The 24,492-nt window shown below is 45.5% G+C and overlaps 1 protein-coding gene across 25 annotated transcripts in view; it reads left to right on the forward strand.

The window, feature by feature from the left end:
• Positions 1–24,492, forward strand: part of CDC14B (cell division cycle 14B) — a 136,252-nt gene that overhangs the window by 69,252 nt on the left and 42,508 nt on the right. For all 25 annotated transcript variants that reach the window (XR_008656582.2, XR_008656584.2, XR_008656583.2 and 22 more), the window contains exons 5-9: positions 689–765; positions 10,666–10,732; positions 13,430–13,492; positions 22,310–22,397; positions 22,693–22,923. Coding sequence is in view for 19 of the 25 variants with exons in the window: in XM_055271795.2 (XP_055127770.1) it covers positions 689–765; positions 10,666–10,732; positions 13,430–13,492; positions 22,310–22,397; positions 22,693–22,923 (526 nt within the window). In the remaining 6 variants the exon portion in view is untranslated. The remainder of the gene's footprint in view (positions 1–688; positions 766–10,665; positions 10,733–13,429; positions 13,493–22,309; positions 22,398–22,692; positions 22,924–24,492) is intronic.

Below are 24,492 nucleotides of genomic sequence, written 5' to 3' on the forward strand. Positions count from 1 at the left end.
AAATGACTGCAGACCAAAAATCCTACGCATAGTAGTCAAATAATCAATGTCAAGGGGAAATAAAAAATGTTTGGAAAGGCAAGGAATACCAACTATAGACCTCAAATGCTGAAGAATATACTTGAGGTATTCTCCCAGATTAAAGTCAAAGCATAGCATAGTTCTAAGGACAAAAGAGGTAAATGAGCGTCGCAAACAAGTGCAGTTTGATAATCAACTTGTTCAGTATTGCAAGCCCTCACACCTACATGGACAGAGTTAATCACAGTCTGTGTTCTGCCTTTGTGTCTCTTTCCACCTCACCCCAGTCTAACCCATCCCTATCTCCTATACGCGGCTTAGCTGTCATTTCAGTGGACTTTCAGGAAGGAGGGGAGGTAAAAGCATGGGATCAGTCTAACGTCTTGATTTGGAAAATCTGTTTTTAAAATACTGTGCTTCTTACCACAAAATGTTGCTGTGAAGAGTTTTTGTTCAGGGCTTATACTGCAAACAACAGAAACCAGCAATGGAGGATTTAAACAAAAAAGAAATCTATGGACAGGATTCTGGGTGATTCGTAGGCTTCTGGGGAAGACTGGAGAACCCTGCTCAGTTGGTTGGAAATTGGACAAAATTTACTTCGCAGTGACAGCACTGTATCTTCACTTAGAAATAAATTGCCTTTTTCTTCTTTTTTCAAACATAGGTTATATATTTGGGGAGAACTCCAGAAGAAGCATATAGAATATTAATCTTTGGAGAGACATCCTATATTCCTTTCAGGTAAATATAAGAATGATGTGGTAGATTCAGGTAATCAGAGCCTTGCCAGAAATATCTTGATAGTTGTTTCTGAAAAAAGAAGATCTGGTAAATAGTTATTTTAGGGTGAGCGCAAATAGCACTACAGATCTGGGTTTTTCCACAGTGACACTGTTGACCTTTTGTCATGGAGGCTATCTTGTGCATCATAGCATGTTTAGTGGCCTCCATGGCTTCTGCCCACTAGATGCTGGTAAAATCCCCACACCCACTCTAATTGTCAAAACTCAGAACGTCTTCAGACATTGCCATATATCCCTGTAAGTGGCCTTGGGGGATGGGGAGCAAAATCTCCCTACGTTGAGAACCACTGCCATTGATGAAAACTAAGCTTTGGCTGGGCACAGTGGCTCATGCCTATAATCCCAGCATATTGAAATGCCAAGGTGGAATGATTGTGTGAGCCCAGGAGTTCCAGACCAGCCTCGGCAACACAGACAGACCCCATCTCTATAAAAAAAAAAATTAGCCAGGCGTGGTTGCACATGCCTGTAGTCCCAGCTACTTGGGAGACTGAGGCTGGAGGATTGTTTGAGCCTAGGAGTTCGAGGGTGCAGTGAGTGAGCTATGGACACACCACAGCACTCAAGCCTGGGCAATAGAGAGATAACTTGTCTCAAAAAAAAAAAAAGCAAACCCCAAAACCTAGGCTTTGTAATCAGGTGAGAATCCTGGTTTATGGTACTCAAAACTACCACTGAGGAATGTGGTTCCTGAGAAGTTAAGAAGTTTTCCCAATAATCAGTAGTTACTTTCTGGGACCAAAGTGAACCCCTTTTTTCTGGGGACACAGTCAGTAGAGACAGTCGATAAGGTTGCTAATGCAGTACCACTTCCAGAAAAACCAGTCAAGTCACTGTGTTCCAGAGGTGGTAGATAGTGATGTCTACAGGAATGGATGACATCTTCATCTCAAACTTAGCACGCGATTGTGTTGAAGATATTTCAAGAAGACTGGTGCTTAAATCAAATTAAGTTCTAAAAATTTTTCTGCTTGTTTATCAAAATACTTGACTTAGCTCTATAATTTAAATACTTGTGTGGTACTTAATGGGTAATAAATGTATGAAATAATTTTACTCATTGAAGACTTTGATATTTTCAAAAACTGCTTGTTCTTCCATTCACAAATTAGTTCACTGCTTATACAATGAACTAATAACTATTGCTTATTAGTTCATTGTTCAAACTAATTAGTTCATTAGTTTATCGTATTAGGATTGTTACATAAACCACAAATGCCTGATTTCGAATGTGTGGCCCTGACTTTAAAAAAGGGAGTTTCTGAATCTGACTTCATTGTAGATGAGCCTTGGGATGGGTATTTCTAATTATTGGCAGAATCTCCCTTTCAAATAACTTCATAGGCCCACCTGTGGACTTACTCCATGAAATAACAATTTGTCAGGGCAGTCTGAAGACTTCAGTAATGCACTGCATGAAAGATTGTGAAAATCGGTGATTGAGCAAATTAGAATTGGCTTGAACCCAGTATCATCCCTTTCTGCTAGCTCATGGCTCATCTTAAGTATTCTTTTATTTGAGGTGGGTAGGAAGGGAAGAGGGGGAGATAAAGATCATTTTCTAAGCTGGAAAATTATTCTTCATAACATAACAGCAACCACATTCTTCCTTTAAAAGAAATGCTTGTATTTGTGGTCTTGAGTCACAGGCACCTTGGTCATCTCTTGATGTGGTGACATTTGTTCTATAGAACTCTTCTTTATAATGCTAATCTTTTGTGATGCCACTCAACATTTACAGCACAAGGTCCTGAAATAGGAACATGCTCACACATTTCACACCGTGCAAGGAAGGATCCATGGAACACTGTTGATGTGAAAAAAGACGTTTTGAGTTAATTTAAATACAGGTGCCAAAAACAGAATAAGCATTGCTTACTGCCTTGCTATGTTTCAAATTATTGAAGTTTGGCACTGAGAAATGAAGTTAGTTCCTTTTGGTCCCAGGAGCATCAGTCAGTAATTCTCCACAAGAAAAGACTTAACTTAGAAACTATTCAGCTTTGTGGAATTTGAATCTCTTCTATCATAGATAGTAGGTATTTGATTTATCTAAACAGTGTTTCTTTTTTTTTTTTTGAGACGGAGTCTTGCTCTGTTGCTAGGCTGGAGTGCAGTGGCGCAATCTGGGTTCACTGCAACCTCCGCCTCCCAGGTTCAAGCGATTCTTCTGCCTCAGCCTCCAGAATAGCTGGGATTACAGGCGTGTGCCACCACGCCCGGCTAATTTTTGTATTTTCAGCAGAGAATAGGGTTTCATCATGTTGGCCAGGATGGTCTTGATCTCTTGACCTCATGATCCATCTGCCTCAGCCTCCCAAAGTGCTGGGATTTCATAAAGTATGGCCTGTGAACTGGTGCCAATCTGTGACATTTTGTTACCAGCCTGTGATGAGATAAATACAGAAGTTGAGAGTAAGATTTTAGAAACATTTATAGTTATCGAATAGAGCAATTTTATGTCTGTAGAATCAAATAGTAGAAGAAATTTGGGCTTGTGTTTTGTTTTTTTTCCCCTTTCATTTTTCTAGTAATTTATTTTATTCACAAAAATAAGATTATTGCATTACTGGATATGTAATAGTACAGTACTATTGCATTTTATATTTATCTTACAAAAGTATCAACCTATGATGGACTTAAAGTTTTTAAATTTAGTGCTTCTTCACATAGTGTTCTATAGAACTTATCAATTAGAAAGTAGTCCAATCAGAATTAATAAAGCCTGATAATATTTTGATAGAAATGACATTATATTCTTTGTATCTTGCCACTTTAAGTACATAGAATAAATATGACTAACAAAGTATTGCTAACAAGACGTTGTGCAAGAATGGCATTCATTTATAGTAAATAAGTTATTTTATGTTCCATAGCAATGTTTTATTTGATTAGATTTAATTCAACTTAGATAGAATTCTCTCTCTCTCTTCTTTTTTTTTTTTTTCTAGACAAATTCTTGCTCTGTCGCCCAGGCTAGAGTTCAGTGGCACAATCTTGGCTCACTGCAACCTCTGCCTCCCAGGTTCAAGGAATTCTCATGCCTCAGCCTCTAGAGCAGGCGCTACCACGCCCGGCTAATTTATGTATTTTTAGTAGAGATGGGGTTTCACTATGTTGCCCAGGGTGGTCTCAACCCCCTGGCCTGAAGTGATCCGCCCACCATGGCCTCCCAAAGTGCTGGGATTATAGGGGTGAGCCACTGTGCGCAGCTTTCTTTAACCACTGAGTTTTAAAGTGTGTGTGTATGTGTGTGTGTGTGTGTGATTTCTTATTGAGTTATATTAAATATTTATCTGTGTCTGGTCTGCATAATTAAATAGTATAAAATAAAATTTTTTTTTAATATCATAGGATCATTGTTATGAACAGTGTGTATTTCTGTTCTCTGGTGTTATCTGTTATAATACTCTTTGCTTCTTAGTTGTTTTTGTGTTGGGGGGGCTTGCCTCTGCTTCCTATTTTCTTGAGAGGTAGGATTGTATATTTGTTAATAGCTTGACTTGACATCAGACAGATGGGAGTTTTGCTGTCAGCTCTGCTGCTGATATCTCTGTGGTCCTTTACAGATTTGAGCCTTGGTCTCCTAGTCTTTAAACAGAAACAATAGGCCGGGTGCTGTGGCTCACGCCTGTAATCCTAGCACTTTGGGAGGCTGAGGTGGGCGGATCATGAGGTCAGGAGATCAAGACCATCCTGGCTAACACGGTGAAACCCATCTCTACTAAAAATACAAAAAATTAGCCAGGAGTGGTGGCGGGTGCCTGTAATCCCAGCTACTCAGGAGGCTGAGGCAGGAGAATGGCGTGAACCCAGGAGGCAGAGCTTGCATTGAGCCTAGATGGCTCCACTGCACTCCAGCCTGGGCGACAGAGCGAGACTCCGTCTCAAAAAAAAAAAACAGAAACAATAATAAAATCTTCCCTCAGGGGGTTGTGAGGATTAAGTGACATCCTGCATATAAAACACTTGGTATAGGCTGGGTGTGGTGGCTTATGCCTATAATTCCAGCACTTTGGAAGGCTGAGGCGGGAGGATAGCTTGAGGCCAGGAGTTGGAAGACCAGCCTGGCAGCATGGCAAGACCGTTTCTCTTTGGGGGAAAAAAAATGAGCTGGGCAGGGTGGCATGTGTCTGTAGTTCTAGCTACTTGGGAGACTAAGGCAGGAGGATCCCTCAAGCCTAGGAGGCTTCAGTGAGCTTTGATTATACCACTGCACTCAGCCTGCACAACAGAAAAAGACCGTATCTTTTTTTTTTTTTTTTTTTTTGAGACAGACTCTTGCTCTGTCACCCAGGCTGGAGTGCATTGGTGTGATCTCGGCTCACTGCAGCCTCCGCCTCCCGGGTTCAAGCGATTCTCCTGCCTCAGCCTCCTGAGTAGCTGGGATTACAGGTGCCCGCCACCACGCCTGGCTAATTTTTTGTATTTTTAGTAGAGATGGGGTTTCGCCATGTTGGCCAGGCTGGTCGTGAACTCCTGACCTCAGGTGATCCACCAGCCTCGGCCTCCCAGAGTGCTGGGATTACAGGCGTGAGCCACTGTGCCTGGCCAAGACCATGTCTCTTAAAAAAAACAAACACTTGATATAGTACCTGGCCTTTAACTAATATTTGTTAAATATTCCAACCCTCCCCCTTTTAAGTTGACCATCATTTACCTACTTTTTTTTGAGTCGGGGTCTTGCTCTGTCACCCAGGCTGGAGTGCAGTGGCGCATCTTGGCTCACTGCAAGCTCCACCTCCCGGGTTCAGGCCATTCTCCTGCCTCAGCCTCCTGGGTAGCTGGGACTACAGGTGCCCGCCACCACGCCCAGCTAATTTTTTGTATTTTTAGTAGAGACGGGTTTCACTGTGTTAGCCAGGATAGTCTCGATCTCCTGACCTCATGATCCTCCCGCCTCAGCTTCCCAAAGTGCTGGGATTACAGGCATGAGCCACCGAGCCCTGCCATTTACTTACATTTTAAAAAATCACTGTCTCGGCCGGGTGTGGTGGCTCATGCCTGTAATCCTGGCACTTTGGGAGGCTGAGGCAGGTGGATCACCTGAGGTCAGGAGTTCAAGAAGAGCTTGGCCAACGTGATGAAACCCTGTCTTTACTAAAAATACAAAAATTCACAGGGCATGGTGGTGCACACCTGTAATCCCAGCTACTCGGGAGGCTGAGGCATGAGAATCACTTCACCCTGAGAGGCGGAGATTGCAGTGAGCTGAGATCGTGTCATTGCACTCCAGCCTGGGCGACAAGAGCAAAACTCCATCCCCACCCCACTTCCCGCAAAAAAAAAAAAAAAAAAAAAATCTCTGTCTCCTAGAAGATTTCCCTCTCACCCCTTTCTAGTTAGTCATCACCCCCAGCTAATCATTGCTCTGACTTCTACCACTATCAGTTTTGCTTGCCTTTGAACTTGATATAACTGGCATGCATTTTGTGGAGCTGTCAACTGGATTTCACATATGTGATGTCTATGAGATTTACCTGTGTTGTGGCAGGTATCAGTAGTTCATCCTTTTTTATTGGTTTTGTAGCATTCCAGTCTATGAGTATACCACAATTTATTTGCCTGTGGTCCTTTTGATGGATATTTGGGTCATTAGTAGTTTTTGGCCGTGGTGAATACGAGCTGTTATGAAAGCTGCCATTCTTTAAAACTAGTATTTGACATTGTTGTGCAGTTTCTAAGCAGTGCCCCTTTATTGATTCTTATGTGTTTTCCAAATTTGTTAAATGATCTTGGTGACAAGGATCCCTCCCCACTCCCCAAGGCTTATAAACCGAGCCTCAGAGTTGCTGTTCTGCCTATTGGAAGAAGGCTGAATGCTCGGTGGGAGGAAGATGTGATGTGGGTGTGTCTAAAATTGGAGGTGCTAATGAAATAAACTTGAGTGAACAAATATTCTTGTCGTATATTCAGATTCTATGATGTATGAGGCAGGACTTCAGCAGGGACCAGATGAAAGCTTGTGAAATCATCACAGATTGGAGCGGGGCTGTGCCCCACAGTAGGCTCTCAAAAAAAAAAAAGCATTGAAAAAATTTGTCAAAATGTCACAGAGAATGAATCAACATGCCTTTAACTTGATTGGAAAAGAATTATTAGTAGGTTAAGAAGATAATCAGGCCAGGCGCGGTGGCTCACACCTGTAATCCCAGCACGTTGGGAGGCCAAGGTAGGTGGATCACGAGGTCAGGAGATTGAGACCATCCTGGCTAACACAGTGAAACCCCGTCTCTACTAAAAATACAAAAAAATTAGCTGGGCGTGGTGGCGGGCGCCTGTAGTCCCAGTTATTTGGGAGGCTGAGGCAGGAGAATGGTGTGAACCCAGGAGGTGAAGCTTGCAGTGAGCCAAGATCGCGCCACTGCACTCACTCCAGGGGGAGACTCTGTCTTTAAAAAAAAAAAAAAAAGAATCGTACTCCTTCACAGAGGAGACATGGTTAAAATCATTGGGATCCAGCTTGAGGGTTTACCCCATTTCCACTGATAATTTTGATTTGATTTAGGCTAAACTACTTCATTTTCCTGCCTTAGTTTCTCTACCTAAATGGGTTCTTTATTCCATGAACACCCTATTTCTACAAAACCAGGATTTGTGTTGATTTGTAGGTCGGTGATTCATAAACTTGAACACAATCACAGACATCTAGAGGACCTGTTAAGACACAAATTACCTGGCCCTGCCCCGAGAACTTTGATTCATTAGGTGTGGGGTGGCCCTGAGAATTTGCATTTCTAACGGGTGGGGTGGTCCTGGTGCAGCTGGCCTGGAGACCACCGCTGCAAGTCCTTTTGTTTTTTTCTTTCTGAATATTGCTAATAAGGTGTTGGTAAAATCGTGGTCTTTTAGGTTGAAGACCTTTTCTAGGATGTGGAAGAGAAGTTTTTCACTTCAGAACCTTACAGAACAAAAATGGTGTGTTCTAAGACCTTGTTGGCTGAACGCAGTGGCTCATGCCTGTAATCCCCACACTTTGGGAGGCTGAGGCAGGCAGATTGCTTGAGCTCAGGAGTTCGAGACCAGCCTGGGCAACATGGTGAAACCCCAGCTCTACCAAAAAATATGAAAACTTAGCCAGGCCTGGTGGTGTGTACCTGTGGTCCCAGCTACTCCAGAGGCTGAGGTGGGAGGATCGCTTTAGCCTGGGAGGTCAAGGCTGCAGTGAGCCATAATTGCACCACTGCACTCCAGCCTGGGCAACAGAGTGAGACCCTGTCTCAAAAAAAGAAAACAAGACCCTGCATTCTGTCCTCATGAAGGTTCGCATAGCTCAGTAATTCTAAGCAACTCAGTCGGTAACACTGAAGACGATTTTAGCTGAAAAGGATGCCTTTCTTGCCCTCATTGCTGTAGTTTTGGCCCTTAAGATTTGAGCAAGAATTAAAAGTTTAAAATGTGGTTTAGTTTTTATTCTAACATTTGTTGAATATTAATTTTCTCCTTCTAAGTTAATGTATAACTTACAGTTTTTAACAAAAACACTAATCTTTTTTTTTTTTTTGAGATGGGAGTCTCGCTCTGTCGCCAGGCTGGAGTGCAGTGGCGCGATCTTGGCTCACTGCAACCTCTGCCTCCCAGGTTCAAGTGATTCTCCTGCCTCAGCCTCCCAAGTAGCTGGGACTACAGGTGCGCGCCACCATACCCGGCTAATTTTTATGTTTTTAGTAGAGACAGGGTTTCACCATGTTGGCCAGGATGGTCTCAATCTCTTGACCTCGTGATCCACCTGCCTCGGCCTCCCAAAGTGCTGGGATTACAGGCGTGAGCCACCATGCCCGGCCTCAAAAACACTAATCTTAAGTGTACAGTAGTAAGGTTTTACATATATTTATGTAACTACCACACAGTAAGAAGTATTACAGTGTGAAGACCCAAATAAGGTGGGGAATTAGTGATAGCTCCACCAGCAACCCTGTTTCCCCAGGAGCAAATGAGTACCATTCAGATAGGCACAGTTTTTCTGCATGCCTAGCTTAATCATAATTAAATTAATTTTTATGTTGCCTAATTCCAGAAAATTTCATCTTGTAATGGCTCAAGGTAGCCAAAAAGGAGAAGCAAGTAGGGGGTCAGGGGTGCCTTATTTCTCTGGGTAAAACCTTACTTGATATTAAGAGATTTGTATAGGGAGATTACTGGTATGTGTTGATGCAGTGTTTGGCTGGAGTTGTCTGTAAAGTAATATAAGCACTTTCCCAAAACTAGAGTGATCCTGTGGAAGTTAGTTGACTTGTTAGTTCCTGTGGTTTTATTGGTATTATTGTCCTTTAAAAATCAGAAAGAAGGTAAGGCACAGCTGTTTACACCTGTAATCTCAACAGTTCAGGAGGCCAAAAAGATGAGAAGACTGCTTGAGGCTAGAAGTTTTTTTTTTTTTTTGAGACAAGTCTTGCTCTGTCGCCCAGGCTGGAGTGCAGTGGCACAAGTTCTGCTCACTGCAAGCTCCGCCTCTGGGTTCACGCCATTCTCCTGCCTCAGCTTCCTGAGTAGCTGGGACTACAGGCGCCCACCACCACATCCGGCTCATTTTTCGTATTTTTAGTAGAGACGGGGTTTCACCGTGTTAGCCAGGATGATCTTGATCTCCTCACCTTGTGATCCACTTGCCTCGGCCTCCCAAAGTGGTGGGATTACAGGCGTTAGCCACTGCACCCGGCCAGATGTGTGGGTTTTTTGGGGGTTTTTTGTGTGTGTTTGTTTGTTTTTTTGAGATAGAGTCTCACTCTGTCGCCCAGGCTGGAGTGCAGTGGCATGATCTCGGCTCACTGCAACCTCCATCTCCTAGGTTCAAGCAATTCTCTGCCTTAGCCTCCAGAGTAGCTGGGATTACAGGCACCCGCCACCATGCCTGGCTAATTTTTGTATTTTTAGTAGAGACGGGGTTTCATCATCTTGGCCAGGCTGGTCTTGAACTCCTGACCTCGTGATCCACCTGCCTCGGCCTCCCAAAGTGCTGAGATTACAGGCGTGAGCCACCGCGCCGGGCAGAGGCCAGGAGTTTAAGACCAGCCTTGGTATCATAATGAGACTCCATCTCTACCTTAAAAGAAAAAAAAAATTAGCTAGATGCGGTGGTACATGCCTGTGGTCCTTGCTACTGGGGACGCTGAGGTGGGAGGATCACTTAAACCCAGGAGTTTGAGGCTGCAGTGAGCTATGATTACACCACTGCACCCCAACCTGGGCAACAGGGCAAGATGTTATCTCTATAAAAAAAATTTTTTAAAACCCCAGAATTACCCAGTTAAATGGGTAAAAGTCTTTAGCATAATGATAGGAACAAAATGCTTATGACCTTCTACCTAGTATTTTAAATATGACCTTGATTTCTCAATATTTCTGTCATACTTGGTTGGAGAAATACACACACACACACACACACACGCATGTATAATTAGACACACATACACACATATGTTTATTACAGGATCAAAAAGCAGTCTTTCCCAGTAAGATTTTCATATGGTATTTTCGAGTTTAAAGAAAAAATTCAAATGCTTTGCCCCTTTAGGGGGAGAGATAGGTATTGATTTGTTGAATTCAAGAAGGTAGCTCAGCTATTAAAGCCAAAAATAATCCAGAGAGAACATTTGAAGTTTAGAAAGTGGTCATTATTGATCCAGGCCCATAAAACAGTACCTATTGGAATAGGTAGAAACTGCAATGAAATTTGTAATTGATTTATCTTTTATTTAAAAGTCAAAAGGCGAGATTTTTTTCTCCTTGATAATGGTTCAGAGTATACATTTGATTTTAAATTCTAGTCAGCTTTGTCTTAGGTAAGTGTAATTGCAGAAAATTAACTGATCTATATTTTATTGCTCTTGGGTTTCAGAGATGCTGCCTATGGAAGTTGCAATTTCTACATTACACTTCTTGACTGTTTTCATGCAGTAAAGAAGGTAAGTGGTAGGATGCACCCAGTGTTGTGCTGAGGAACTAACATGTGGTCCAAGAAGACTAGGCCGTCTTCCTGAGATCTTTTTGTTAGTGTTTCTTCCAAGATGTATCTGGTGACAGAGATGCTCCATTTCCCAACTAATGTCAGAATGAGACCAAACCAGGAAACAGTTTATTCTGAATTTCTGAGTGCTTCTATGTATGAGTTGGGGGAAAAGTCACTTAAGAAACAGGGAAAATAAGAGTTATACAATTAGGTTCTAGATCCAGAATTGGTTTTGAGTATATTATGATCTAAAAGAACAAAAGTAAAGACGACTGGTTTACTGGTAAGTTCTCTTTGATTTGTATATTCTATATACCTGATTCCCGCCAATACCATTACAACAGACGTAACACAGTCACTGTCAAACACTTCATTTTTGTTTTGTCAGGTGTTCAATTTCTAGTTCAACAGAATTGGAATGCCTCAGTTAGTTTGTTATACGGTTTTATATGAAATTAAGTGGGTCACTGCTGCTTTGTCAAACTATTTCCAAGTGATTCCTTAGGTCATAACCAGGGCTGCTGTGTTGATTCCAGGGGACACCCTCCCTATCACGTTCTATGTGAACAGGGTCCCCTGGGGTTACACAGTGCAGTAAGTCCTGGTATTAATGTCAGGACAGCACGAGAAACTAGAATGGTAAATTACGGTAGCCCATGGATCAAATAAGCTTTTGACAGCATCTAAAGTGTTCTGTAACTTGTGCTTTTAGAGCCAAAAGGAACCCAGGTTTACTTTCTTGTATAATGAAACATGGTGGCTTGCTGGGAATTGTGACAGACATGTCTTAAAACGAGAGGACTAATCAGCATACAAATTCAGAGACTAACTGATATACTTTTTTCCCTGTATCAATCAATGAGGTATGGGCACATAGTTTGTTTGGATTTAAGCCCAGTGACTGTGGGATATGGAGCTGATTGGGGTAGTTGCCATGGGCTCTGAGGCGGCTCCATGGGCCCTCAGCGTGGGCAGGTACGGGGCACTGGTGGAAATGAGGAGACCAAAAGGCAACAGGTGTAAATGGTACCTTCTGGTTGCAGTTGCAGCCCCTGCCAGGTGGGCTCATGCAGGCAGGCACACTCACCTTTAAAAAGAGAAAAGTAAAGCTTTGAGGGGTTTGGAAATGATCTATTATAACACCATATGGCAGCTTCTATTGTTATTTTTTGGCTTTTTTTTTTTTTATTGGGTATTGCACCCAAAGTCAGTTAGCTGGTATAATAGGTCAAAGATTGCCCTTTTCATTCTATATTTTGGGTTTTTTTAAAAATTAAATTTTTATTTTTTCTGCAGTGCTCAGCTAATTTTTATATTTTTTGTGGAGATGAGGTCTCACTATGTTGCCTAGGCTGGTCTCAAACTCCTGAGCTCAAGCGATCCACTACCTTGGCCTCCCAAAGTGCTGGGATTGCAGGCGTGCACCACCACACCCAGCCATTATATTTAATTTTATTTAAGGGTCACTAGCTTCTGATTTTCAGTGTAAGCATTTTTGATTTGTGACTGATTTTGAATATTGCATATATGAAGAAACATGCATCAATGTAATTATGTTTTCATTGTGAGCCACTTCCAATAAGATCACCTCATGAAATTAAAAGGAAAATAGGAATTCCTTATGAACTGCTTTTTTTTTATTGTTTCATTCTATTAGGAATAGCTGTAGTCCAAAATCATGAAATATATTGCAGTCACAGAAATAAATTTTGTGATTGACTTAGTTTTGGGATTAGTGTTTAAATAACTATATAAAATGAAGACCTTTTTAGTTGGTATTCTAGCCTTCTTATATTTACATTTGTATTTCAGTAGTTTACTTTTGAAAACTGGGTGTACAAAAGCCCCCTCGTTGAACAAGAATACCTTGTGGATCAAGAATTCTTGCTTCCCTCCTGTTTGGCTCAGGGATCAGCAGCCAGGAGGACATTTCTCAGAGGCTGCTAGCTCTGTCTGTCCTTGTCTCAGAAAATAGACACTCTGCTTATTTTGGTTATCATACTCTGCCTGCTGTCACACAGAGTGAGGCTATAGGATAGGACAGAAAATTTTTTGTTTTATTCCTATGGAAAGAATAAGTTTTTTTTACTCAAAAGTTTTTATTTTTAGTGTTGATTTCAGAGCTGTGTTTAGTTTAGGGAACATTGATTAAAGACTGTTCGGAAGAATTTGAAAATGAAGATATGGATGAAGTATGAGGGTTTTGTTTGGGATAAACTAGCCCATGGATTCTCTCATCTTTCTTATCGATGTAGAGACCATTGGGTTGTGCATTATATTTGAATCCTAAACTTCTGAATTTTCAACCAGGGGTGGTGGTGATCTGGTAAGAGAAGAGGATTACTTTCAGGGCATGATTATTTGACAATACATGGATAGGATGATTGGTGAATGAAAATAAAAAAGCACATCTCACAAACAAAATCCAAACAAAACACAACAAACTTATTACATATAGTTATAACTAATTTCCATATAAAAGAAGCACTTAGAAGATGCCGCCCACTTCTTTGAAAGCCGTTCAATGGAAAGTGATCTGATCACATGACAGTACTTTCTTGGGGGGCCCCTGATATTTAGTATTCTGAAATTGGATAGGAAACTGTTTTCTTATTTGCATCCTTGTTCTTAAAAGCTTTCTTTTGGATTTTAGGCAATGCAGTATGGCTTCCTTAATTTCAACTCATTTAACCTTGATGAATATGAACACTATGAAGTAAGTCCTCAAGGATCATGTTTTCAACTCTTCCTCCCCCTGCCCAGCTTTATTGAGGGGAATAATTGACAAATAAAACTTATATATACTTAAGATGTACAAAGTATGTTTTGATAGACGTATACACCATGAAATGATTACCTAATCAAGCTAATTAACATATTCATCACCTCACATAATTTAGTCTTTTGGTGTGTGTGATGAGAATACCTGAGATGTACTCTAGCAGATTTCAAGCATACAGTACACACATTAGATCTCCAGAATTTACTTATCCTCTGATGGTTTGTACTCTGACCAAAATTTCTCTGCCTGTTTTTAATTTTTCTTTTTTTAAATTGAAAAAGAGAGAGAGAGACCAAGTCTCGCTCTGTTACTTAGGCTGAAGTGCAGTGGTATACATGGCTCACTGCAGCCGTGAACTTCTAGACTTAAATGATCCTCTCTCTTCAGCCTCCCAAGTAGCTGGAATCACAGGTACGTACCACCATGCCAGGCTAATATATTTTTTTTTTTTTTTGTAGAGATGGGGTTTTACTTTGTTGCCCAGGCTAGAGTTGAACTCCTGGCCTCAAGCACTTCTCCCACCTTGGCCTCCCAAAGTGCTAGGATTACAGACGTGTGCCACTGTGCACGGCCCTGTTTTTAGCTTTCTTAATCACCCATCTCACTTACAGAAGCAATATTCTTGTTTTGTTTTAGACGTGTATAGAGTGAAAAAAAGTCAAGTCTTCATCTTCTTATCCCTGTTTCTCCAGTCCCAATTCTCAGTGGGAATTTCTGCATTTGATGCACAATTCCAGAGTGAATGAGTGTGCCCGTGTGTGTTCTTTATACTGTTTAGTTTAAATGTATTTTAGTATTGATGGCTGTCGCACAGTGATTAAGATGCTTTTAAAACCCTTAGCATAGAATAAGATGAGGTGAATAGTCATTATACACCTAATTATCTCTGGAAAATATCTTTGTTTTTGCCATAACCTTCTGTTTGTCAGGACACTTCTGGTTGCAAGTTACAGAAAGTAAACACAAATAGCTTAAATAAAAAAGGAAAAATTTGCCAGGCGCAGTGGCTCATGCCTGTAATCCTAGCACTTTGGGAGGCCTAGGTGGGCGGATTGCCTGAGCTCAGGAGTTTGAGACCAGCCTGGGCAACATGGTGAAACCCCATTTCTAAAATACAAAAAGTTAGCCAGGTGTGGTGGTGGGCACCTGTAGTCCCAGCTACTCAGAAGGCTGAGGCAGGAGAATCACTTGAACCCGGGAGGCAGAGGTTGCCGTGAGCCAAGATCACCCCACTGCACTCCAGCCTGGGCAACAGAGCAAGATTCTGTCTCCAAAAAAAGGGAAAAATTTACTGGATTACATAAATGAAAAGTCCAGGAACAGGATTGGCTTCTAGCATGCCCCTTCAGGTGCTCAGACACTTAATCAGAAATTGGACTTGAAGCTAGTTTTATTCTCAGGCCAGCCTTCTCCAGTAGTGATACAGATGGCGACCAGGAACTTTGATCTACCAGTTTGGCAAAATGATCAGAAAAGTGTAATCTTAGCTCCATCAGAAGGCCCAGGAATGCCTCTCACTGGCCTGACTTAGATCATGTGCCCATCTCTGCACCAGCCTGTGTTCTTTGGCAGGGCAGGGCTAAGGAATACTCTGGCCAGCCTTAGTTCTCTGGCCATCCCAGGAGCCTGGGACACAGGGTCAGTCCCATCAAACCAGCCAGACCAAAAAAAATTTATTTTCTAACAATTTTATTTTATTTTATTTTTCTTTCTTTCTTTTTTAGAGACAGGGTCTCACTCTGCTGCCCAGGCTGGAGTGCAGTGGTGCGATCTTGGCTCACTGCATTCTCAACCTCCCGGGTTCAAGTGATCCTCCCACCTCAGCCTCCCAGTAACGGGGACTACAGGCACGCGCCACCATGCCCAGCTAATTTTTAAATTTTTTGTAGAGATGGGATTTCGCCATGTTTCCCAGGCTGGTCACAAACTCCTGCACTCAAGGGATCTACCTGCCTTGGTCTCCCAAAATGCTGGGATTACACATGTAAGCCACGGCGCCCAACCACACAAAATTTCTTAAAAAGATAGGAAAGGGCCAAGGAGAGATAAGCCAGGCAAAACCACAGGTGTGTTCTATGTTTTTTAACATAGTATATGTTTTTTAAAAAGAATAAATAATTTGATTCTATAGCTTCATCCTCCAAATAGGGAATGAGTAAGATACTGTGCTAAAGCCCTTTTCAGCCCAGAGTAGTTGTAGCCTCCTGTCTTCTTACCCTGCTGTAGTTACCTTAAGCAGACTTGCTCCCCAGCACTGGGGAGGTGATTCCTCAAACAGCAGCACTTCATGTGGCAGCATCTTGAATCCTCAGAGAATTATTTTTCACAGTGTCCAAAGTAAATATTATTTGAAACTCTTACATTTAACTGAACTATTTGTTCAATTTCAGTTAATAATGACACTCAGTTGTTGCTGTGATGTACCAAAGATGTAAGAATACATTGTAGGATTCATTAGGGCCAACCCTGTCTTTACTTCTTTGTTAGCAGTCCATTTCTAAAGTACAACGTACATTTAACTAGCACTTTAAACTTACAGAATATAGCTAAGTTATTAACACCTTTTTTGTGTTTGTCCTTAAAACATTAAACATTTGAAACAAGTTACTTTGTCTAGGTAAGCAAAGCTGCTACAAACACTAGTTGGTATTTGTTCCTTTTGTAGTGATGCCTTTGTGTGCTATTAATGAATAATATAGGCGCTAAATAACTCCCCTGTTACTACTGTAGAGATTGGAGGGTCTGGACTAGGGGGTAGCAGGGGCACACCACAAACGTCTTCACCTCCGTGAAGCTGTGTGGTAACACAGGGAACTGTTTAGGTTCCCACACACCAGTTCAGTTATTATAGTGTATTTAGAAATTTGGGGATAGTGTCATTCATTGATTCTACAATGCCCATTTTTTCCTATTTCAGCTCCTCCGAATTCAGGATGTATCTTAATTAATGGCATCAGCAATTCAGTGAAATCTAGTTGTTGCCAACAACTGATCATGGGTTTGTTATTTAAAAGTCCAGATTTCTGATTTCACTTTAAAATCAGAATATCTGGCAACAGCTGCCCTCATTCCTGCTTTGACCTTTTCTTTTCTTTTTTTTAAAGAGAGAGGGTCTCACTCTGTTGCCCGGGCTGGACTCGAATTCCTGGGCTTAAGTGATCCTTCTGCCTCAGCCTCCCAAGTAGCTAGGACTGCAGGTGCATGCCACTGCACCTGGCTGTTTAGACCTTTGTATTATGGAACATGGGCTGACTGATTCCCCATGTTGATCATTAAGTCCAGTAAACTGGTTTGGGGTTACCTGCCTGGTCCCTGTAGATGTTCAAGAAACTCTATCATTTCTTACTCATTTTTAGGTACACATAGAAACACCCCAATTTCAAAGCTAATTTATCTGTTGTTTTTAATCACAAGTTCTCTCCTTCTCCATTATCAAGTGTCTTCTACTTCCTGCTTAAGTCTCTGTTGTCCATTTCATTAAGAGAGAAGTTTCTATTATTGTTAAATTTGAACTATATCTATGTTATAATAGTAATGGTAACTCAATCCAAAGGACCTAATAACAGGAAGTAACATGTCTTACATATCAGTTTATATTTGTTTTTTTGTAGGGACATACTGTGATCTCGGTATACTTGTAATTTTGAGTTTCCTGGTGGGTTCAGTGAATTTATTATTATTTTTTTAATTTTTGTTTTTTGAGACAGAGTTTCACTCTTGTTGCCCAGGCTGGAGTGCAATGGCACAATCTCGGCTCACCACAACTTCTGCCTCCTTGGTTCAAGCAATTCTCCTGCCTCAGCCTCCCGAGTAGCTGGGATTACAGGCATGCGCCACCATGTCTGGCTAATTTTGTAGTTTTTAGTAGAGGCGGGATTTCTCCATGTTGGTCAGGCTGATCATGAACAAATGAACTTTTTTTTTTTTTTTTTTTTTTTTTTATTAATTTTTTTTGCATACTAAAAAACAATAAACATTTTCTAAAAATACATACAAACAAAAAGATGCGTATCAAACATATTAGGAAGGTTGCACATGGGAAGTCGGGGAATAGAAATGGGGGTGGGAGTTAAAATAAATGAGAGAGGGACTTTATATGGATCAGTGATAATAACTCAATCCTCTATTTGACAAAGAAGAGGGAGAAGGAAGAGGAAGAAAAAGAAAGTGGGATAAAGGATCAGAAAGGGAAGAAAATAGAAAAAATTAGAGTATGACTCCAGGGTAGACCTGTTTTGTTGTCATTGAGTTGGTTGGTTGGTTTGTCTGTTGTATTCTTCATGTTTCGCCAAGTTGGCCAGACTGGTCTCGAACTCCTAGCCCGAAGTGATCAACCCGCCTCGCCCCCCAGAGTGCCGGGACCACAGGCGTGAGCCACCACGTCCAGCCCCCACATTGCCTCTGGCCTCCGTGGTAGACCTCCCAGACGGAGCGGCCAGGCAGAGGAGCTCCTCACTTCTACCCAGACACGGGGCGGCCGGGCAGAGGGGCTCCTCACTTCCCAGACGGGGCGGCCAGGCAGAGACGCTCCTCACTTCTTCCCAGACGATAGGTGGCCGGGCAGAGGCGCTCCTCACTTCCCAGACGATGGGTGGTCGGGCAGAGGTGCTCCCCACTTCCCAGACGATGGGTGGCCGGGCAGAGGCGCTCCTCACTTCCCAGACGATGGGCGGCCGGGCAGAGGCGCTCCTCACCTCCCAGACGATGGGTGGCCGGGCAGAGGCACTCCTCACTTCCCAGATGGGGCAGCCGGGCAGAGGCGCTCCTCACTTTCCAGACGATGGGTGGCCGGGCAGAGGCGCTCCTCACCTCCCAGACGATGGGTGGCCGGGCAGAGGCGCTCCTCACCTCCCAGACGATGGGTGGCCGGGCAGAGGCGCTCCTCACCTCCCAGACGGGGCGGCCGGGCAGAGGCGCTCCTCACTTCTTCCCGGACAGGGCGGCCGGGCAGAGGCGCTCCTCACTTCTTCCCGGACGGGGCGGCCGGGCAGAGGCGCTCCTCACTTCCCAGACGGTGGGTGGCCGGGCAGAGGCGCTCCTCACTTCCCAGACGATGGGTGGCTGTGCAGAGGCGCTCCTCACTTCTTCCGGGATGGGGCGACCGGGCAGAGGCGCTCCTCATTTCTTCCCGGACGGGGCGGCCGGGCAGAGGCGCTCCTCACTTCCCAGACGGGGCGGCCGGGCAGAGGCGCTCCTCACTTCTTCCCGGACGGGGCGGCCGGGCAGAGGCGCTCCTCACTTCTTCCCGGACGGGGCGGCCGGGCAGAGGCGCTCCTCACTTCTTCCCGGACGGGGCGGCCGGGCAGAGGCGCTCCTCACTTCTTCCCGGACGGGGCGGCCGGGCAGAGGCGCTCCTCACTTCTTCCCGGACGGGGCGGCCGGGCAGAGGCGCTCCTCACTTCTTCCCGGACGGGGCGGCCGGGCAGAGGCGCTCCTCACTTCTTCCCGGACGGGGCGGCCGGGCAGAGGCGCTCCTCACTTCTTCCCGGACGGGGCGGCCGGGCAGAGGCGCTCCTCACTTCTTCCCGGACGGGGCGGCCGGGCAGAGGCGCTCCTCACTTCTTCCCGGACGGGGCGGCCGGGTAGAGGCGCTCCTCACCTCCCAGACGATGGGAGGCCGGGCAGAGGCGCTCCTCACTTCCCAGACGATGGGTGGCCGGGCAGAGGCGCTCCTCATTTCCCAGACGGGGCGGCCGGGCAGAGGCGCTCCTCACTTCCCAGACGATGGGTGGCCGGGCAGAGGCGCTCCTCACTTCCCAGACGATGGGTGGCCGGGCAGAGGCGCTCCTCACTTCCCAGACGGGGCGGCCGGGCAGAGGCGCTCCTCACTTCCCAGACGGTGGGTGGCCGGGCAGAGGCGCTCCTCACTTCCCAGACGGTGGGTGGCCGGGCAGAGGCGCTCCTCACTTCCCAGACGGTGGGTGGCCGGGCAGAGGCGCTCCTCACTTCCCAGACGGTGGGTGGCCGGGCAGAGGCGCTCCTCACTTCCCAGACGGTGGGTGGCCGGGCAGAGGCGCTCCTCACTTCCCAGATGGGGCGGCCGGGCAGAGGCGCTCCTCACTTCCCAGACGGTGGGTGGCCGGGCAGAGGCGCTCCTCACTTCTTCCCGGATGGGGCGGCCGGGCAGAGGCACTCCTCACTTCTTCCCGGATGGGGCGCCCGGGCAGAGGCGCTCCTCACTTCTTCCCGGACGGGGCGCCCGGACAGAGGCGCTCCTCATTTCTTCCCAGACGGGGCGGCCGGGCAGAGGAGCTCCTCACTTCCCAGACGGGGCAGCTTGGCAGAGGCGCTCCTCACTTCTTCCCGGACGGGGCGGCCGGGCAGAGGCGCTCCTCACTTCTTCCCGGACGGGGCGGCCGGGCAGAGGCGCTCCTCACTTCTTCCCGGACGGGGCGGCCGGGCAGAGGCGCTCCTCACTTCTTCCCGGACGGGGCGGCTGGGCAGAGGCGCTCCTCACTTCATCCCGGACGGGGCGCCCGGGCAGAGGCGTTCCCCACTTCTTCCCGGACGGGGTGGCCGGGCAGAGGCGCTCCTCACTTCTTCCCGGATGGGGTGGCCGGGCAGGGGTGCTGCTCACTTCCCAGACGGGGCGGCCGGGCAGAGGCGCTCCTCACTTCCCAGACGGGGCGGCCGGGCAGAGGCGCTCCTCACTTCCCAGACGGTGGGTGGCCGGGCAGAGGCGCTCCTCACTTCTTCCCGGATGGGGCGGCCGGGCAGAGGCACTCCTCACTTCTTCCCGGATGGGGCGCCCGGGCAGAGGCGCTCCTCACTTCTTCCCGGACGGGGCGCCCGGGCAGAGGCGCTCCTCATTTCTTCCCGGACGGGGCAGCCGGGCAGAGGAGCTCCTCACTTCCCAGACGGGGCGGCTTGGCAGAGGCGCTCCTCACTTCTTCCCGGACGGGGCGGCCGGGCAGAGGCGCTCCTCACTTCTTCCCGGACGGGGCGGCCGGGCAGAGGCGCTCCTCACTTCTTCCCGGACGGGGCGCCCGGGCAGAGGCGTTCCCCACTTCTTCCCGGACAGGGTGGCCGGGCAGAGGCGCTCCTCACTTATTCCCGGACGGGGTGGCCGGGCAGGGGTGCTGCTCACTTCCCAGACGGGGCGGCCGGGCAGAGGCGCTCCTCACTTCCCAGACGGGGCGGCCGGGCAGAGGCGCTCCTCACTTCCCAGACGGTGGGTGGCCGGGCAGAGGCGCTCCTCACTTCCCAGACGGTGGGTGGCCGGGCAGAGGCGCTCCTCACTTCCCAGACGGTGGGTGGCCGGGCAGAGGCGCTCCTCACTTCCCAGACGGTGGGTGGCCGGGCAGAGGCGCTCCTCACTTCCCAGACGGTGGGTGGCCGGGCAGAGGCGCTCCTCACTTCCCAGACGGTGGGTGGCCGGGCAGAGGCGCTCCTCACTTCCCAGACGGTGGGTGGCCGGGCAGAGGCGCTCCTCACTTCCCAGACGGTGGGTGGCCGGGCAGAGGCGCTCCTCACTTCCCAGCCGGTGGGTGGCCGGGCAGAGGCGCTCCTCACTTCCCAGACGGGGCGGCCGGGCAGAGGCGCTCCTCACTTCCCAGACGGTGGGTGGCCGGGCAGAGGCGCTCCTCACTTCCCAGACGGTGAGTGGCCGGGCAGAGGCGTTCCTCACCTCCCAGACGGTGGGTGGCCGGGCAGAGGCGCTCCTCACTTCCCAGACAGGGCGGCCGGGCAGAGGCGCTCCTCACTTCCCAGATGGGGCGGCCAGGCAGAGGTGCTCCTCACCTCCCAGACGGGGCGGCCGGGCAGAGGCGCTCCCCACCTTCCAGATGGGGCGGCGGCCCGGCAGGGGCTGCAATCCCAGCACCCTGGCAGGCCAAGGCAGGCGGTCGGGGGGTAGAGGCTGCCGCAAGGCCAGACCACGCCACCGCCCTCCAGCCCGGGCAACACCGAACACTGGGTGAGCGAGACTCCGTCTGTAGTCCCAGTACTTCGGAAGGCTGAGGCGGGCAGAGCACTCGGCGTCAGGAGCTGGCGACCAGCGTGGCCAAGATGGCGAACGCGTGCCTGCATGCAAAGGAGAAAAGGCAGGCAGCGGTGGTGCGCGCCGGCAGTCCCAGGCAGTCCGCGGCGCGGGCAGTAGCAAGCCGAGTAGATTGTAGCCGGGGCCAGAGAGGGGAAAGAAAGAAAGAAAGAAAGAGAGAGAGAGAGAGAGAGAGAGAGAGAGAGAGAGAGGCCAAATGAACTTTTTAAATTGGTTGCCTTATTAAATAGTTAGGAAGATAGTGGAAAGATATATTTCTGTAAGTAGGTAAGTAAGTAAATATTGGGAAGCCAGAAACCTAAGTAGATAGTTATTCCCCCTTTATTCGTGGAGTCAAGATTGCTTGTGTTGGAAGCCAGTTAGTCATTCAGGAAAACAGGAAAGTTCCCAGATTCCTTACACTGGAAAAGTTTGCTTGCTTTCTTATTAATTAGCAGCAACTATAATGAGAATTGATTCAGATAAAATAACCAAATAGTATATTTGTATGGCAGCAGTCAGCTCTGTATTCCAAAGCCTGATACCCTAGCAATGAAACACTGTTAAAAGAAGATGATTAGGAACAGGATATACATCCATTCCCTGGATATACTTATAGCAGGGCAAATTGAGATTCCTGTCTCATGGCAATTTGTAAACAGCTTTTCCACTAAAGCAAATGAGTTTGAAGTCCTTCAGAGACTCAGTCTTGAGTAGAGAGGTTGTGGGAAGAATACATTTAAAAACGAATTGTGCTGGTCTTCCCCTTGCAGAAAGCAGAAAATGGAGATTTAAATTGGATAATACCAGACCGATTTATTGCCTTCTGTGGACCTCATTCAAGAGCCAGACTTGAAAGTGGTATGTGAAATAATGGCATCAATCTCATTTTGTTATTGAAAGTATCTATCCTATATTTTCTTTTGAAAGAATTACACCAAGCTTGCCCAAGTGTTAATTATTTAAGCATACTTGGTCATTTCAGTACATCATTCTGACTGGATTTTAACTTTCTTTTCATTTCGTTTTTTACAGTTATAATCAAATTGGTATTTAATTCCCAGTCCAGATACTGTTTCCGTTCAATTATAGGTGAAACTATTAGCCATTGTTTTCTTTATGTGTTTTACAAGATCTGGTGCATTTCTTTATGTAGGTTACCACCAACATTCTCCTGAGACTTATATTCAATATTTTAAGAATCACAATGTTACTACCATTATTCGTCTGAATAAAAGGATGTATGATGCCAAACGCTTTACGGATGCTGGCTTTGATCACCATGATCTTTTCTTTGCGGATGGCAGCACCCCTACTGATGCCATTGTCAAAGAATTCCTGGATATCTGTGAAAATGCTGAGGGTGCCATTGCAGTACATTGTAAAGGTATGTTTCTAGGGGTGGTTAAAGAATAGTATACAGCATTAGTATGTGAATATGTAGAAACAGACCATATTCATTTAGTTTATGTGTCAGAACACGAAACTGCCTTTATTTTTAGAGTGCCATTAAACCTTTGATTTCAGATGAAAAGTATAGTAACTTATTTTCATAAGTAATTCTACAAATACATCACATTGAAATGCATTTATTTATTCATCAAATATTTATTGGGTGCATACTATATAGTTAAATTCTAGGATACATCAATGAGTAACGTAGACTGTAAGAGTCTGTCTTTATGGAAACTATATTCTTAACAAGTTGCTCTGTTTTCAGCAATTATAACAGTGCCCGGCACTTAATAGATTTTTTTAAATAAATGAATGACTATACAATAATACATGGTATGAAGGTAGTAGGATTTATTTAACTCTCTTGTTAGTTAATTAAGAAACAAGGAATATAGTTTTGTTACAAAAATCCAATATTGGAAAAAAAGCTCAGCAAGCCTTGGGGAAAGGGGGAGACTGATCTATCTCCAGAATTACTGCTGTATTTGTAGTTTTAAATATAATGGCAAAACATCACATTTCAGTTTTTATTGAAAAATTACAAGGCATACAAAGAAACAGGAAAGTATAGCCTATTCAAAGGGAAGAAATAAATCCAGGCCGGGCACGGTGGCTCACGCCTATAATCCCAGCAGTTTGGGAGGCCACGGCGGGCTGATCGCCTGAGCTTAGGAGTTTGAGACCAGCCTGGCCAAAATAGTGAAACTCCGTCTCTACTAAAAATACAAAAAAATTAGCTGGGTGTGGTGACAGATACCTCTAATCCCAGCTAATTTGGAGGCTGAGGCACAAAAATCACTTGAACCCAGAAGGCGGAGGTTGCAATGAGCCGACATCATGCCACTGCACTCCAGCCTGGCCGATAGAACAAAAAAAGAAGAAGAAATAAATCCACAGAAGCTGTCCCTGAGAAAGATCAAATTGTGGACTTAGTAGGCAAAAAATTTTAAATAACCATCTTAAAGATACCCAAGAGTTAAAAGAAAATGTGGGAAAAGTAAAGGAAACGATTTATGAACAAAATGCTAATATCAGTTATAAAAAGAACACATAAAAAGGAACCAAAAGGACATTCTGGAAATGAAACGTACTATAACTGAGATGAAAAATTCACTGGAGAGATTCAAAAGCACATTTGAGCAGGCAGAATAATCAGTGCGTGTGAAGCTAGAATCATTAAAGAATTAGCAAGTCTGAGGAACAGAAAGAATAAAGAGCATAACATAAATGAACAGAATTTAAGGGATCGCTGGGACACACCCAAGTAGACCAAGATACAGATCGTGGGAGTTCCAGAAGGAGAAGATAAATAAAGGAGCAGACAGATGATTTGGCTGAAAACTCCCCAAATTTGATATATGCAAGAATATCCAAGAAGCTCAACAAATTCCAAGCAGGATAAACTCAGAGGCCCACGTGAACATGCATTATAATCAAGCTATAACGCCAGAGACAGTCTTGAAAGCAGCAAGAGAGAAGTGACCTACCACATAGAGGGGAT

The sequence above is a fragment of the Symphalangus syndactylus genome, chromosome 3 (assembly GCF_028878055.3).
Source record: "Symphalangus syndactylus isolate Jambi chromosome 3, NHGRI_mSymSyn1-v2.1_pri, whole genome shotgun sequence".
Taxonomy (NCBI): Eukaryota; Metazoa; Chordata; class Mammalia; order Primates; family Hylobatidae; genus Symphalangus; species Symphalangus syndactylus.